Source organism: Mytilus edulis, chromosome 7 (assembly GCF_963676685.1).
Source record: "Mytilus edulis chromosome 7, xbMytEdul2.2, whole genome shotgun sequence".
Classification (NCBI taxonomy): Eukaryota; Metazoa; Mollusca; class Bivalvia; order Mytilida; family Mytilidae; genus Mytilus; species Mytilus edulis.
Window position 1 is genome coordinate 33,144,263 of NC_092350.1, and position 18,297 is coordinate 33,162,559.

The 18,297-nt window shown below is 33.0% G+C and overlaps 1 protein-coding gene across 1 annotated transcript; it reads right to left on the bottom strand.

Moving 5' to 3' along the window:
• Window positions 1-10,178: 10,178 nt before the first annotated feature.
• LOC139481282 (zinc finger protein 521-like) lies at window positions 10,179-14,878 on the bottom strand. The gene is made up of 3 exons (XM_071264468.1): window positions 14,763-14,878; window positions 11,448-12,835; window positions 10,179-10,635 (listed from the first exon to the last, which is right to left on the bottom strand). Exon 2 carries the CDS (start codon window positions 12,803-12,805, stop codon window positions 11,486-11,488), a length of 1,320 nt encoding a protein of 439 aa, XP_071120569.1. The 5' UTR covers window positions 12,806-12,835; window positions 14,763-14,878; the 3' UTR covers window positions 10,179-10,635; window positions 11,448-11,485.
• Window positions 14,879-18,297: the final 3,419 nt, after the last annotated feature.

Sequence of the window (18,297 nt, forward strand, 5' to 3'; positions counted from 1 at the left end):
TAAGTGATATTCCGGAGGTAATCAGCATATAATTTTATGCAACATACTGAAAGGTCAATAAGTATTTATTGTGTTAGGTTTTGAACAAACAGCAACATCAAAAATAATAATTTCAGTAGGTATTTACGACTGTTTGATACAGCTAGTTTGTGAAAGTTAAAGGGATATATGTGATGACTATATTCAACGCATCTATCCCACTGAATCTGAAATACCTGAAAAAGCAGATACAGTTATTTCCACCTCATATCTTGACTTACATCTTGAAATTGACAATAAGGATCGGTTACGAACACAACATTCCGTTTCCACGTAGCAACACTCTAGTAGCGCCTGAATATGGAGTATACAATGTATGTCTCCCAATTGATATAATACTAGTATTTCAGAGCTTGTATTTCCTATCATGATTTCCTGGATAAAGGGTTTCTGCACACGAGTAGAAGGGGCCTCGGTGTGGCCATGGTGGTCTAAGTAGATACTACTGTAATCACTATCAAGTCAACACTGGGCTTGTGAGTTCGAACCCCTCTCATGCGAGTGCACTTGATTCCAATCTTAATTGACTAGGGTAGTTGGTTTTTCTATCGAAGGTCCGTGGTTTTTTCCGGGCACTCCGGCTTCCTCCACCAATAAATAGCCTAAATGCGGTGCTTAAAAGTGGTTTTAAAACAAAACAAAAAATCAAATCACACAAGGAAGCTATTAACCCAACTAGCCCAAGTGGTAAAGTTGATTTATCATACGTCAAAAGTTGCACGGACGCCATTACAGACTGGTTGGCCGTTTCAAATATCTGTTTAACCGATGACGACAGATATGTTCCAATTATCGTTACTATAATATCTGATTTCTTCCTCGAGTATGACCTACCGAATTAGACTTTTCACCGATTTTGACACGAGCAAAACTTGACGAAGGATGAGACATGTAGATCAGAATCTGACTACCCTTCCGACACACTGTAGATCACCCTTGTTTTTTCTGGAGTTCGTGTTGCTGAGTGTAAATTTTATTTATTGTGTTTTATTTACTGTTTTGTTGGTTTTTTATCGTTTTTATTTTTTTTCTGCCATTGTCAGTTTGTGTTCGACTTATAAGTTTGGATATACCTATGGCATTTTTCGCCTTTATCTTTGCCTTAATTCAGTACCACATTAATTTCAATTTAGAAGCTGGTTTTGGTAAATGGTTTATTCTTTATGGTACCAAAAAACGGACGTGTTGTATATTTGTTTCCAGAACAGTCAATATCTATAAATAGAATACTGTCTATAGTAAATGTTAGAAATGATACTAATTTAAATAAACAATAATTATTGTGCGAATCGTCTGGCATAATATCTGTCACAGTCTTAAGCTAATGTCTTTCTACTCAAATTAATCCAAACATCTTTTTTTCATATATTTTAGCTTCTAGTTTTCTTTTTGATAAACTTCAAACTACAAGAACATGACACTTTAAAAGCCATCATTAAAAAGATATGAGTTTGACTGTTTATCGGTTGCCAGAGGTAACACTTTTCGTTATGACAAAAATACTCTTGCAAATTTGTATGGCATAATCAGCAAAGATTCCAAGTTTATGATTTGATACGCCAGACCCGGGTTTAGTATAATTATGTGTCGCTCGAATCAAATACATTAGAATTCAAAATAAACAAATATTTAAGTTTTGCCAAATTTGCCTTAGGCTATTATGACCGGGTTGAGAAATTGTTGATGATTCGTAAATGCATGCGTCAAATTTTCAATAGTTTAAGGGGCATAATTCTTAAATCGTATGTCAAGTATTTTTTCTGCAAATTTGAAATATAAAGACCCAGAAGCGATATATTTTGTTCTCACCCCTATCAAAAATATTTGGTATTCCTAACAGTCGTGAATGATGGACATAGGTTATTAAGAAACAAATCATTCTGAATTCTTCAAGTATTCCCTTATTCCTATGCATATTTATTATAATGATTTGGCCTTTTATGTATGGTTCTTTTCTTATCTACTAAACGATTAGTATAAATCACAACCGAAATCAATGACAGACGAACATATATATATACAAAACTTAATGAATTATTGAAATCAAAAGTTTGTGTTATATCGCAAAGGTTTTGCGTTATAACGCAAAGGTTTGCGTTATATCGCAACTGTTTGCGTTATAACGCAAAGGTTTGCTTTAGTTCGTAAATGTTTGCGTTTATAACGCAAACATAAGAAGAAATATTAATATTAAAAGTTGTGTGGCTCTAATACGCTTCATAATAGATAAATAATTCCGTACATAATAGATGTATGAATTATATATTCTTTGTTCCAATATTAAATGTTGTGAGATAAAAATTCTTGATTGTGTATCAAAAGCACCACTTAACCATGTAAACTGACATGTGTGTTGATTAAAAACCTCAACAAGTGGCGTAAATGTGTGACATTTGCAACCACTTTATTTGAAGTAGTAGCGAGAGTACCTTTGCTTACATGTAAATAATAGATATTCATGTACCAATAAAAAATAAAATCAGAAGAACTTTGCTAAATTTCCGTAAAATTTCAGATAATTTCTGCATTCAAAAATAGACGAAGACAAACTTGAAAGTAATATGTTGACCCACCTTTGTGAAAAAGACAAAATCATATAATGCATGTTGAATCCAGGCCTATATTATCTGAAGCTGCAGAAAATGTAATTGATTGCAAAATGCTCTTCATATGTTGAAGTGTAACAGGGTGAACATTGCAAATCAACGACCCTAAAACAATTGAAACTGTTAATTACTACGTACGTAACCTTGACTTACTTGTTATTTTTGATCTCACCCGGAAACCTGAGGTGTGTACTTTTCGCTCCATACGACAACACTTCTAACATTGCGCAGTCGCCGATGCCAATTCCCTAACTATATAGCTTGGAAAGAATTAGCTTTCTTTTCGGGAGGTGTTACGTTTTCGTAGGAATTAACAAAGGACATTAAGCGCAATACACGAAGTGTACAGAAATTATCATCTGCTTACCTCTTCAGTATAACTACTGATAGTAACATCTCCCGAACCACAAAAAAAAAAAAAAACAGAAACCTAGGTGAAATATAAAAAAAAACAATGCCGGAATTGAAAAGTCTCCTGCTCATAATCATGATGATAGTACTGTTTTTTTTCAAAAAATGCAGTTGCTTACTTAGATGTCTATCGTAGATACTCTCATTATTTAAATCTAATAGAGAGCGCTCAGCCGTGGTGTAGTGGTTAGTGCATCGGTCTACTAACACAAAGGTTCCTGGTTCGATTCCCGTTCTGAGATGAAAATTTCAGGAACTGAATTTTCGGCTCTCCCTTGACACCATTTGCGAGTATGGTCTGGAGGAAACGATGATAGTCCGTCGGAAGAGGACGATAAATGGCTGACCCGTGTTAAGAGAGAGCCATATCTCTTGCAAGTAAAAAAACACCCTTGTAGATTTCGAAAAAGAGTAGGTTTATGCCGCTACAAGGCAGCACTCGCAACTGCAAAGTGGAAAGGGATTAATATAAGTTGCAAAACTTGTTTCCCAATCCACTATAAATAAATATATTTAAACTAATATGGCGTAAATACAACATAAAATAATATTCCCATGGAGTTTTAAATATAGAAAGACCACTAAAAGAACCCAGAAATAATGGTGCATATGAATTTCAGGATATTATATGTTTTAATTTTACAGATCACTTTGAATTCAAACAGACTATTTGGATTTTTTTCCAAGGATATCATTATACAATTGAGGAAAATTGGTACTACAACAATGGGTCGATTATGACTTATTTCAATTGGCATCCTCTACAGCCCGATGCTGGAACCTCTCGTGCCTTAGAAGTCGTCGCCATGAAGAAAATTGATAATTATGCATGGCAAGATCTATGGAGTCACAACTATGGTGCATTCTTATGCGAAAGACCAATTTTAGAGTTTTGATAAAACCATATAAATATGATTAAACAATTAAATGTATCTAAAAATGAAAGATATAATGTAAAAAATACTGTGTTATTAAACAAATATGAAAATATCATTATGTGACAAATCTTACTCTTACATTTTGATTTTTTTTTAATAATATATATAATGTTGAGCTGCCTATGATATTTAAGTGCTTGTGTTTGATAGATAAATAAGATATACCAATGCTCTTCTTGAGTTATAATACCTACCGTATTTAAGGGGTTATGTTCCATTTGAGTACGTTTTCAGATTTATATTTTGTGAAGGCATTATCGGTTTGAAACAATTGGATTTAATTTAAAAAGGTATAAACATTTGTATATCAACCACGAACGGAATGATTCTCATAACATTAATATCGTAAAATAACAGCCAAGAGCCACAATGTGAACTTTAGTTATTGGCGAGTAGTGTAGCGATCGAGCTTAGGGACCGTTCAATATTTATCAGATGGATGGGCCGGTGCAAAATGGGGCGGGGCAAGCACTTTTTTTGTGGAAATATTTGGATGGGCGAGAACTTTTTTTAAATATTTAGTGGATGGGCCAGAACATATTTTATAGGAAATTTTTTTATCCATTTTATCGGTGTGTAAGAAATTTCTTTTGCAGGCACTCAAAAACTGGTAGCTTGGTTCATTTCTGTCAACTTTAAGGATTTAATTAAGGATTAAAAAAGCTAAAATTTTCTGTTCGGACTATCTTATAAATTATTTTGACCTTATGGAATACCAAGTTGTTTAATAGTTTGGTGTATTGCTGTTAAATTTATGGATTTAATTAATAGGTAAGAAAAAAGGCTCAAATTTTTAGTTAGGGATAAATTCAGATAGTCAACTTTAATTTTTTTTTATAACTTTTTCAAATCAACTTTGATTTTCAAAAACCTATACAGCTTATTCATTAATATATTGATCTTATAGGAAACCAGGTTGTTTGGTAGTTAGGTGTATTGCTGTTAAATTTATGGATTTTATTAATAGGTAAGAAAAAAAGCTGAAATTTTCATTTTAGGCTAAATTCAGATAGTCAACTTTAATTTTTTTTATAACTTTTTCAAATCAACTTGGATTTTCATAAAACTCAAGAGCTATCTCAATTATATATTGATCTTACAGAAAGCCAGTTTGTTTGGTACTTTGGTGTTTTGCTGTCATTTTTATGGATTTTATAAATAGGTAAAAAAATCTAGAATTTTAAGTTTAGGCTGAATCTAGATAGTCATCTTTAATGTTTTTATAACTTTTTTAAATCAACTTGGATTTTCATAAAACTATACAGCCTTTTCATTTATATATTGAACTTACAGAATGCCACGTTGATTGGTAGTTTGGTGTATGTCTGTCATTCTTACGGATTTAATAACAAGGTTTAAGAAAAAGCTCAAATTTTCAGTTTATGCTAAATCCAGATAGTCATCTTTATTTTTTTTTTATAACTTTTTCAAATCAACATGGATTTCCATAAAACTTTACAGCTATTTCATTTATATATTGATCTAAAAGAATGCCAAGTAGTTTGGTGTGCTGCTGTCATTCTTATGAATTTAATAAAAAAGGTTTAAGAAAAAGCTAAATTTTCTGTTTTAGGTTATTTCAAGATAGTCATCTTTAAATTTGTTCATAACTTTTTCAAATCAACTTGCATTTTCATAAAACTCTACTGCTAAATCATTTTTATATTGATCTTACTGAATGCCAGGCTGTTTAGTACTTTGTTTTTTTGCTGTCATTTTTATGGATTTAGTTAATAGCTTAAAAAAAGCTGCAATTTTAAGTTTGGACCAAATTTGGATGGTGACGGGTCACCTTTAAATTTTTTTTTAACTTTTTCAAATCAACTTAGATTTTCATATAACTGTACAGCTTTCTCATTTATATATCAATCTGACAGAATGCTAGGTTTTTTTTTTTATAGTTTGGTGTTTAGTTGTCAAATTTAGGGAATTAATTAATAGGCGAAAAAAAGGCTGCCTCAAATTCAAAAACATGCCTGCCTATATTTGCTTAAAAGGACCATAATTTCTTTTTCCAAAAGTAGAACAGATAAAGGAATATTCATATTTGAACTAAATGTATACATATATATGGAATTAACTAGCACATTTTAAATTTTGTATTAACACCAAAGTTTATTCTTTGATTTCAAGACATACAATTTTAAAAACTTTAAAATAGAAAAAGAACCTAAATCATTTTTGATTGTCTTATAGTTTTAGAGGGGCAAGGACTTTTTTTATAGATTTTTTTAGATGGGCAAGGACTTTTTTTCAGAATTTAAAAGTATGGGCGTTAGCTTTTTTAATGAAACAATATTAAGAATGCACCGGCCCATCCATCTGGTAAATATTGAACGGTCCCTTAAAAGCTTTCCCTTGTGTAGAGCGACTGATATTTTACGATATCTATACAGAGAAATGTATTTATCTGACCTCAGTATATAATACAAACTTTTTTAGTATGTTTAATATAATATATACAATGGTTAATTTCCCCATAGGTAAGTAACATACCTAAAAATAAACGAATGTCCTTTGACGATTCTAATTTTCGGTTGCTTCCCTCAACAACCATAATATTGGGAGAAGACTATATAAGTTTGATTAAATTGTGTCTCGTCCCTTTTGCACATTTAAGCAAATAAAATATGTTTAAAGTAAACCATAATATTCTATTGTCATTGATTTTATAATACAACTCACCCACGCAAGCTGACATACAAATGTCGAAAACTTCTACTTTGAAGCCATATCATTAAGCTAAAAATATCAGACATCCAAATTATAAAGCTTTTTAGTTTATAGTGTTTTTATTCAAATGAGCATGATAATATATCACGGAAGACTAATTTGTAATGGGAACACTCTGATTTTTGTCTTCGTTCGAAATGGTTTTATCGACTGCATCTTCTTATCAAATAGTGTTATTTTAAAAATAAGATGCATCGGCTCTCGCTCCTTTTAGAGTTCAGGCGAGTTTCCCAGTTTTTATTTTCCCCTCGGCCTGTACCTTAATGAATGTATGAAATTTGATCATCTTGTGCATCTAATTGTAAAACATGGTTATAGGGCAATCAGCTATTTTCACGGGATAATTATAAAGAAAACAAGTTAAGTAAAAACATTGTTTTACAATTCTTTTCAAAATAGAAGAACAATAGACTTATTGAGATTTATTTAGTTATATGATGAGCATCTGCCGCAGAAATATAAACATATAAGAATATTGAGATGTAGAATCATTGCCAATGGAACAACTAGCAGCAAGGGTCTAGATGACATGGCTGTTAATCAACTTTAAATCACTATAGAGCATTCAGCAATGGGCTAAACCTATACCGTATAGAAAGGTATGAAATGGGGCGACATGACAAAATGTGAGAAAATTGTTATAACGAGAAAATAAACCGTCTGACTAAGTTATAACCCTGACAGACAACTACCACCAACACCGACTACCAAATAAGATTTCCCTGAATGGGTCTATCAATGCCTATGCTACGTCAATCTAAAAGACCCAAATGTCGCACAATACTTATCCTAACTCCATGACAAATATGTTGTTGTCTCCACAGATAAAGCCACAAACCACATCGTTTTGGTATGTAAAACTCATTAGATTAACTGCTTGATAAACGAATTAGGTATTGACAATTCACTTTGAAACTCAACTTATACCCTCACGACACGTACCAAAGAGGAAATTCTGGATATGCATAGGTCTGTTCCTTTGGAATTTCAACCAAAGATGAAGAAGTGGATCTTCCATCATTGTATTGGATACCTAGACTACATAAAAGTCCTTACAAACAACGGTAAATTGCTAGGTCTTCCAAGTGCTCCACGAAACCTCTTTGTTAATGATAAACATCTATTTTATCAGCAATCAAAGCCGGGATTCAAATTTATTGTAAAACTGCCTATTCTAGAGGTGGCGTGAATCAGATGTGGATACTAAAAAATTCGGAAGTCTTTTAGAGTACAAACAATCTAACTCTCTTTCATCTTGCAATAGTATCAACACATTTGACTTTTCTACACTTTACACAAGTATTCCACATACCAAACTAAAAGAACTCAAATTGAAAGAGTTGGTATTGCTTTGTTTTATAAAAAAGAATGGCCAACGTAGATACAACTATCTTGTCTTAGGGAGGGATAAATCCTTTTTTGTAAAGGATCACTCTGATTCAAACAAAAAATTCTCAGAAAATGACATTATCAAGATGCTTTAATTTTTGATTGACAACATATTTGTTACGTTTGGAGGACGGGTTTTTCAACAGACTGTCGGCATTCCAATGGGAACTAAATGAGACCCTCTTCTTGCCGACTTGTTTCTTTATTATTTTGAGGCTGACTTCATACAGTAACTTCTTAGGAAGAAAAAATACGAAGTTAGCAATATCCTTTAACTATACTTTCCGCTATATAGATGATGTTCTTCCACTAAATAATTCTCAAATTTTGGTGACTATGTTGAACGTATCTATCCCGTCGAGCTAGAGATAAAGGATACAAGAGATAAAGCTAAGTCGGTCTCATATCTTGACTTACATCTAGAAATGGACAATGAGAGTCGGTTGAAAACAAAACTTTACGACAAAAGAGATGATTTCAGCTTTCCAATTGTGAACTTCCCATTTCTAAGTTGCAACATTCCAGCAGCACCTGAATACGGAGTATACATCTCCCAATTGATTCCAGTGCTTGTATTTCCTATCATGATTTTCTTGATAGACGGTTACTACTCACAAGGAAGCTATTAAACCAAGAGTTCAAAATCATCCTTTCGTAACTTTTACGGACGCCATCACGAGTTGATTGGCCATTATGCAAAATCCGTCTTACAAATGATAGCAGATATGTTCCTGATAACGTAACTACTATCCCGCTTCCTTTTCACGAAAGTGACCTACCGATTTATACATATTACCGGATGTGTACTAACATGAGCAATACCGTTATGGAATAAAAAGTAAAATCACAAAAATACTGAACTTAGAGGAAAATCAATTCGGAAAGTCCATCTGGAATAACTGTTTCACAGATGATATCGAATATATTCCTTACGTAGTAACTACAATCCCCTTCCCTTTAATGAATGTAACCTAACGAATTAGACTTGTTAACGGGATTGTTATAACATGAGCAACACTACGGGTGCCACATGTGGAGCAGAATCTGCTTACCCTTCCGGAAATCACCCCTAGTTTTGGTGGGGTTCGTGTTGATTATTCTTTAGTTTTCAATGTTGTGAATCGTAATTTCCTGTCGATATGCACATCTACATAGTATGTCCTTATTATCTACAACGTTTCATGAAATTCTGTTGTGTGGTTGCAGAGGAGTTGAGATGACAAACTGTTGCAGTAGTACATTGAAGCAAATAAGTTCAAAGGGGCGTAACTCCTAGAAAAAAATTGAATCGTAATTTCCTACTACATAGTATGTCCTTTTTATCTAAAAAGGTTTCGTGCAATTCTGTTGTGTGGTTTGAGAGGAGTTGCGATGACAAGAAACAGGACTGACGAACTGACAGACGGGTCAAAAACTTCGTTGCGTGGGGTATAATAAAGTATTCAGGGAAAAGTAAACTTTACGGAAACGTCGCCATACGACGTCCACAAAAAGTTAACTTTTAAAAATGAGCAAAACAAGTATGCAACAAACATCTTTAAAATTAATATCTATAATTGTTCTAAATATTTGGACAAAATCTTCGTTATTTGGTTTTTACGTATGCGAATTTAAGCATGGATTCAACTGTGATTTTGGATAACCCTCATTTATAGAATCGTGGGTGGTTTCGAGGTAGTTTGAAACGAATTTTTCTATGATATATTATGAATTCAATGTTAAATGTGTGCAAATAATGAAAATAATTATCATACTAATCTACAAAATGAACACAGACTGGAATATTTTTCTCAATCATAACTAAACGTAGGTGAAAAACTGTCAAAATTGGTGTAATTGGGTACCGTCACGTTATATGTTATTGTTGCGATTACTGTTTATATTCACATGTCCCTAATGGCGTCTTGAGAAATAAAGTGTCTTTCAAGTTTTTTAAGTTGAAGTACATCATTATTTGTTTGTGACTTTTTAAATTCTGAAAATTAACCCTAAATCGAAACTAGCGATTGAAATACTTTGGTGTTTTAACTGTTATGTTATGTACTCTTACGTATAATGACAATTGACATATTCAAATATTTAATTCATAATTAGGTATAATTGTACGTATACAAAATTTGGTGTTTTGAAATAATGCATTTGAGAATATTGAAAACTTTGAGGGCTGCAGGGTTTACCTTTGATGTTGTCCTGAAGAAAAGTGCATATTAGACATTTAAAAAATTAATACATAAACATCTCATTTAATGTTGGTGCCAGTCAAAGTTTAAAATAAACGATCATTCTTTCAGTTTGCTATCTTTGTCTTTGTTTATGATAATTTTCGATATTACCCATTAATCCATCTTCGTCATATTACAGGTTACTTTGAAATGTATATCCTAAAACCATTTATTTCTGTCTTTACTGCTAAACATTTACTGGGGACCTCCGATCCGTGACGTCTTCACTCTGCTCTGTTGTCATTTTAGAAATCTTTTTACTTGTACTTGTACTCTCGAAAAATCACAGTTTCAGTTCTGATAAAAAAAAAAAAACCACACACATTTGCATTAATCATGTCAATGGAATACTAACATGTATGTTAAGTTTTACAAACTGTTGTTTGTCATTTTGGTTGTTTTTAGTTTTTTGCCATTGCATTGTCAGTCTGTGTTTCACTTATATATGGGAAAAAGATATATAACATGTTTTTCCAATACATTCTGAATGTGATTGTCCCAAGTCAGAAGCTTGTATTTTTATAGTTGTCGTTTGCTGCCGTTTGAATTTTCATTGGCTGTCAAAATAATTAAACGAAACTTAATAAAAAAAAAATCAAATATTTAAAATATATTCAGCTATCATGACGTTAAACAATGACGATTTGCTGCATATGTTTATTATTGTTTGGTCCCTCGATGAATACATTTCTTTACTATTCAAATTCTTGGATCACTTAAGGACGACATCAAAAGATCAATGTAAGATAACAAACTTAAATAGTTTTTTGTTGTTTTTTTTTGTTTTTTTGGGGGGGGGGGGGGGGGGGGGTGTTGAACTGCTGCAAGATGTGGTTTTTACATATATCTATATGGGTCAATCAATTTTTCCCAACTTAAGTTAAGACGTGGGTGGGGGTCAGTGAAAAAACTATGTGATTTAATTTTTTTTTTATCCTTCATTGAACTTTTGATGTCGTCCCTTATCTATTGTTAGCAATTACTGTTGATGATCCTACTCTATCTTGCTCTTGTTCTTGTGTCAGGACGTGAAGCAACGAACAATTAATCAATTTATATATATCTTGCTCTTAAATAATATAATATACTGTTAAATACATATGACTCACTCAGAAACTGTTTCTTTAAATTTAAAGCTGACTTAATATTACTTATTGTGTGTATGATTATCTATATGGTATTGAAGGAAGCACTCGGGTGGTTCTTCTTTTATCAGCATTCTATGGCAGCCATCTCCACCTTCTATTTTGGGTGAAATATTCATATTCTTACAGCCATCCTTTTCTAATATTTCATCATGAGATTTCAGTCCCCATGTGCTTGGGAATGTTTCGTTACTGCATGATTCCTGATGTTCTGTCTTTATATACTTCTTTTGAATACACGTGTGAATTTGTAGTTCATGCAATGACACAAAACTTTCTCCACAATATTGACATGATGGAAGGTTAAAATCTACTGTTCCCCACTGCGGTTCATCAATAATGCTTAACTTCAAATAAATACAGTTCGGGTGGTGAATATATTTTTCTAATCCTTGCTGTGTGATATATTGTATTTTTAGTTTTTCATTCGACTCCAAGAACAAACGTCTAACCTTGTCTTGGTGTCTGCTAAACATATGACTATACAATAAATCATCTGTGTGGAATTTCCTTTCACAAAACTCACATGACTGACATGGTAGAGTCACAGTGTTATTATTGCCATCAATGTTACTGCCATCCTGATAGTTGCAATTGGTTGTAGACATATTAGTATGACTGTTTGAAGAAGTAGCACCAGACGACATTCTCATGTGTTCCTTAATCTTCAGTCTTATAATTTTCAAATCATTAATGTGATCTGTATGCTTATTTTTTATATGTACGTATAACGCTCCTAGGTTATTGACTTTTTTGTCACAATAATAACATTGTAATAAACTTTCAGTATGAGTCTCTTGTATATGATTTTTCACTTTTAATAAAGAGGTAAATTGAATTCCACAATAGTGACAAGACATCACTCTGTTGTTATCGGCTTTGTTTTTCCTTTTCGGTATGTCCTTATGATATTTGTCAATGTGATTTATCAATCCGTATTCAGATGTGCACTTTGTATAACAATAATTACAAGTTACTAATGGGACATGAGTCCATCTTATATGCCAGTCTCTACCAGCTATAGTGGCAAACATTTCACCACAATTGCAACAAGGGTATTGTAGCGCCAATTCAATTTTAGAATCTAGGACTAATCGTTTAAGTTCATTACCATGGTTGATCAACACATGCCCATACAAATTATCTTTATTCTCAAAAATGTTTGGACAAAAATCACAGTACGAACATGTACATGTGTATACATGGTTGTCGTTGGTAAAAATACCATTTTCAAGGACAGATGTATCAAAACAAATATCTGTGCTATGAGTATGAATTTCATCTTCTTTTTCTTGGTATGTTTTTATATCGTCCATTTTCATTGATAAATTGGTTCTCAGATTTCTCTTGTCCTACAAAGGTATTAGATAAATTTGGTTAATTTTTGAACAACCTGATGTACTTATATTACACGAACATAGCTACTACTGTACCGAGCACAGTTGGTCAATATGATGAACAATCATTTGGGGTACACATAAATTGGGTAAGAGTTAAAAACCACCTTTTTTTTATATAAACATTAGACCCTTTAAACATTTTAAACAAACTTATATCATTAAGCAATGCTTATAGGCTGGTTGATGAATGACTATTTGATATACATCCAGCAGCAAATAGTACATGCAAATTTAGGACGATATAACATTCAAATATGATATGAATGTGAAAGTTGCTTATTTGAAATTTGAAAATTATTATTTAAAGTAGTAGGTCGACACGCCAAGTCATATTTTATCATGCAAACTCGGTAAAGATCCGACATTTCGCCCTACGCAGACATATTATTGTGGGTTTCGAGCCGACAAGTCTGTTCTCTTTAGTTAAAGCATGTCAGCGGAAAAGTAGCAAATACTAATTTCAAACATTTTTTTTTCATATGCGGCTGTTCTTTTTCCCAATAGATTAGATCAGATTAATTGCACTAAGTCTCCGACACCTTGTCGCCGGCTAGTCCTTTATAAATACTGTTCTAAAAATTGTGAAGTATAAATTTAATTTCCTCCACATGACTCAGGCTACAGTTAATACAGTGAACAAAAAATCCAATCGAGGATTTTTTTGAATATTTTATATATCTGTCGATGAAAGCTGTGTCGAATAAATATACCACACTTGAATGGACTAGCCTTACAACGCCTTTTAATCATCAGGTCATACTGGAACAACAAAGAACACGTAGTTTTTCATCGCTGTTCGGCAAGTAATGTATCATTTAAACAGTTTATGCCTATAAATATGTTTACATCCATTTCATTTTATCTGCAGTGGCGGATCCAAAGGGGGGGGGGGTTCCGGGGGTGCGCACCCCCCTTTATTTTTGCCGATCAATGCATTTGTATCGGGACATATGTTTTGCACCCCCCCCCCCTTTTGCCCTGGGTTAGCACCCCCCCTTTCGAAAATTCCTGCATCCGCCCCTGATCTGGGTAGGTCATACTATACATATCCTTATTTTCATAGCGAAGATGTAATCGGTCGTTTGAGCTTGATGCCACACGAATAGTAACATCATATATTGACCATTAATAATGTAAGAATCATATACACCCAAAATCAACGTACAGTTATTAAACGTAAATATGCATGTAATTCAGTGGTTGTCGTTTTTTTAAAATGTGTTACACATTTGTTTTTCGTTCATTTTTTAAATTAAATAAGGCCGTTAGTTTTCTCGTTTGAATTGTTTTACTTTGTCATTTTGGGGCTTTTTATAGCTGACTATGGCGAGTATGCGGTATGGGCTTTAAATTGCTCATTGTAGAAGGCCGTACGGTGACCTATAATTGTAAATGTCTGTGTCAATTTGGTCTCTTGAGTTGTGGAGAGTTGTTTCATTTGCAATCATACCGTGCCCATCTTCTTTTTTTAATATAAGATATTCAGTATAAAAAGAAGACCAACAAGGTTCATTTTTATATAAGATCTTGTTGTCTGGTGTTAGCCAATGCTCGTGCTGAAGGCTGTACTTTGTCATACAATTGTTTAAAAAGTAAACTTGGATTGAGAAAAGTTTGTCTCATTGGCCGCACTCAGTGGTCATATGCCACATCCCCTTATTTATACTATACACGACTACAGTGTATAGGGCCAGCATAGCCATAGGTTTTCTACTTTGTTTGACAGAGGTCTATAGCCGGAACCGTTCATTCAGTACAACGAAAGAACGAAAGGATATTCCATTGTTCCTCTATTTCAAAGATAAAAAGTAAATGTGTAATAAAAATTGAGCACTTGGCATACAGGTATGCATGCTCATGTTTTGTGATTTATGCCTACCGTTTTGGGTGGATCTGTTGTTTTAATACCGGATGTTGTTCTGGTTGTCAAGAGAAATTTCAAAAATGTTATCCAAAGGACACGTCAGATTTTCGCGGAAATTAGCAACTGTCAACAGCAACAGGTGCGTGCGTTCATTGACTACATTAGCGAGGGTATGGATTGGGGTCCTTCATTTCTGTATTCTTTGACTTGTTTTTTTTGCTATCTATCTCCATTCTTTACATTTTTTTGGTCCATTATTGATTTCTCTATTCTGTAAACCTCGGAGGCTCTAAAATATTTAGCTTTTTTTACTAAGTTTATTTTTATGTAACGGCTCGGGAAGTTTCAATGATGAAACGTCATCTTTTGTGAATATTACGATTTAAAAGTTCCATAGGTTAAATAGAATAAAGGAAACCAATTTGATTAAATAATTTAAAGGAAGAAGACCAAATGGACAATAACAAATCATATTAAGTTAAAATGAAACTGACAGCAGAATTCACTTACGGAACTACATATATGGGTAAGTGCACGTACCACTTTCAAACGTTACCTTGTTGGTGGTCTCTTTTTACAATTGCTATTTGGAATCCGTCGGAACATGACAAAATTGAAAAATAAAATCGAAACACAAGCACCACTACAAAAAACTATTAAAAAAAAAACGCAAAACAAATCCCAACAAAAATCGTGTGTTCAATATGGTTTTACAGATTATGCTCAACGTATGTTGATCATGTCATGTACAGTTCGATGAAAAGTTGCATTCTCTGTTGTACGTCACGATCAAGGAAAGAACGAGATTGATGCTACGAAAATTGAAACTTTTCATTGATCAATTATGATCATCCAAACTTATGATATAGCGTTCGTACATTTTTCGTTGGAATAACAACATTAATTTTACCTCTAGGAAACCCTGGGTTGTAATAAGCAATCCGCCTATAATTTTATGATAGGTTACGAAAGGTATTGCATATATACTAGGAGAAACAAGAGAGTAAATTTGGGCACGCACCAAATATTTGGGCCGGATTGGCGGAAGTACGGAGTTGGTTTTTTTGGTGTAAAAAGTGAAAAATGCTTATGTAAACAATCTGCTTTGTTTGATAATTAACAATGAATTCTGCTCCAACCGATGCAAAGGGTCAACTTGATCTACAGTTATGAGGAATGTTGCTCATTGATGAATGCCTCGTGGTGACTTGAAAGATGAAGGACAGCAATAACAACATTTCATTATTTTGGGTTTTACCATGTATTGATATCAATATTGTCTCATGTACATTTACTCCATCATATATGATCATATATATTCACTGGGTATACGACAGACTACACAACTGCTTACATACTGCAACTAAAATTAGATAGCTTCAAACAGCATAACAAATTATTCTCATCGTAACAGCTGAGAAATCCTTGACAAAAAGTTTTCATTTCTGTTTGGTTGGAGTAAAATTGCAAATCAAAGATCCGCAGATAATCATGTAATAATCTCAAACCCATATCATATAATGAACCAGCTGAATGCCGGCCCAAAATGAACATTCATCATTCTAAATATATTTAAGGTTTTTTTTGGCATCTTCTTCTTTTATAAAAATGTATTCATTTCAATAACCTAAAATCTTTATTTTTTCATATTAGCAGAAAATAATATAGATCCGCAGATAATCATGTAACAATCTCAAACTCATATTATCACATAATATAATGGACCAGCTCAGTGCCGGCTCATAATTAACTCCTTATATGCTGGGCCTGCTCGAATTTTGAAATATAGAAAGTACTTACACAATAGGGAAACTGACCGCCCATAGAAAAGGGTGTTTCACAATAACTCTGAAACCACTTACAGAATACGAATTTTATTCGTTTTAATAAAGATGTTAATTATAATTGGAAAACGAGGTTTCGTTATACTATATGGCAGAATCGTTTCATTGATCGCAAGAACACTTGTAATTCGAGTATCAAGTGCAATGAAGGACGATTAAGTTCTCTTTCTTTGATTGATATTTTAAAGGCACCGAACATGCAATCCGTGTGTGGGATTTTCTCGCTGTATTTAAGACCCATTGGTGGCATTCGGCTGTTTCCGCTCTTTGGTCGGAATGTTGTCGCTTTAACACATTCCCCATTACCATTCTCAATTTCATATGTTTTAGGGTGGTTTTTTTTTAAATTTTTTAGAAGTATATATGCATTCAGTTGTTGAAATGCTTTACGTCAAAAAAAAAAATTAGTGTGGTGATTACCGGTACAATTAGGTTGATAGTCATGCAATATCAATACCTAAACGTTTGACAATCTCATCACAAGATATTTTTGCTGACTGAATATTTCAACAGCCTTTTTTGCAAATGTTTTATTTCCAACTGTAATGGCTTGGAATTGATCAGGATTTGCCTGCATACAATTAAATCTGAACCAGTCAATTAAAACAGCACTTTCTCTTTCAAGTGTGCATACTAAATTTTCAAAAATAGTTGTCAGCATATGACAGAGCATTATCATCAGCATAATTATACAGGGTACCATGTTCAATGAAATAGAATATGTCATTTATAAAAAAATATTAAATAGTTGAGCCTTGAGGTACCCCTTTCTGGATGTCAACCCAACTGATGAGTACTTCCTGAAGTTTGAATTGTTGCCTACGATCTGTAAGATAATTTTGAAGTAATTTCTCTGATTTAGAAGAAAGACCGTAGGCAGATAATTTACTTAAAAATGAATGTCATGTGGTAGACAGTCAAAAGCTATCTACAGATCCATAACTATAGCTGCCACCAGGAACATATATATTAACGTTAGATATACTGTTCCCAGCTGCCACATACATACATTTTTTTTTTATCCAAAACTGTTTCCCAATCTTCAAGGAGTCTAAGCAAAGTTGTCTGACATCCATGAATTTTTCTGAAGGAATATAAAAAAGAATGAAATATGTTTTCAAAAAATTCAGTCAACTGGTCAGACATAATTAACCATTTCATATACTTTTCAAATTGTTGAAATAATTACTGATATTATACCAGATATATAAGGCCTAAAGAAGTAAGAAAACAGCTAACAATATTTGAGACGCATATAATCGTTTTAAAACATTTATCAGTCAAAGTGTAAATGTATTTTAAGAATTAATAACATGTATGCAAAAGAATAAAATCTCAGATTTCTTTTAACTGTATGTATGTTATAAAAAAAAAATCTCACTGCATCATAAAATAATTTGATTTATATAATATAACAAAGTAAATCACATAGCTGTAAAAATCAAAAATGATTAAAATAACATTCCTTTTGAAATAATAGTCAGCTATTTGAATTACATGTGTGTTAACAAAATAGTAATAAACTTGATTGGCATCCGCTTACCTAAAGCAAAATAGCAAATATTCTACTTTTTCCAACGCCGCCGGCAACAAATTCACTTTAAAGCTGGTGCCGGCAAAATAGCCATTTCTATAGAAATAGGCTATTTTGCCGGCTTGAATTAAGATATTTTAACCAAAGCCGGCAAAATAGCCAATGGCTTTTT

Coding starts and splice junctions, on each gene's coding strand:
- LOC139481282 (XM_071264468.1), bottom strand. CDS start 12,805: ATGAAAATGGACGATATAAAAACATACCAAGAAAAAGAAGATGAAATT.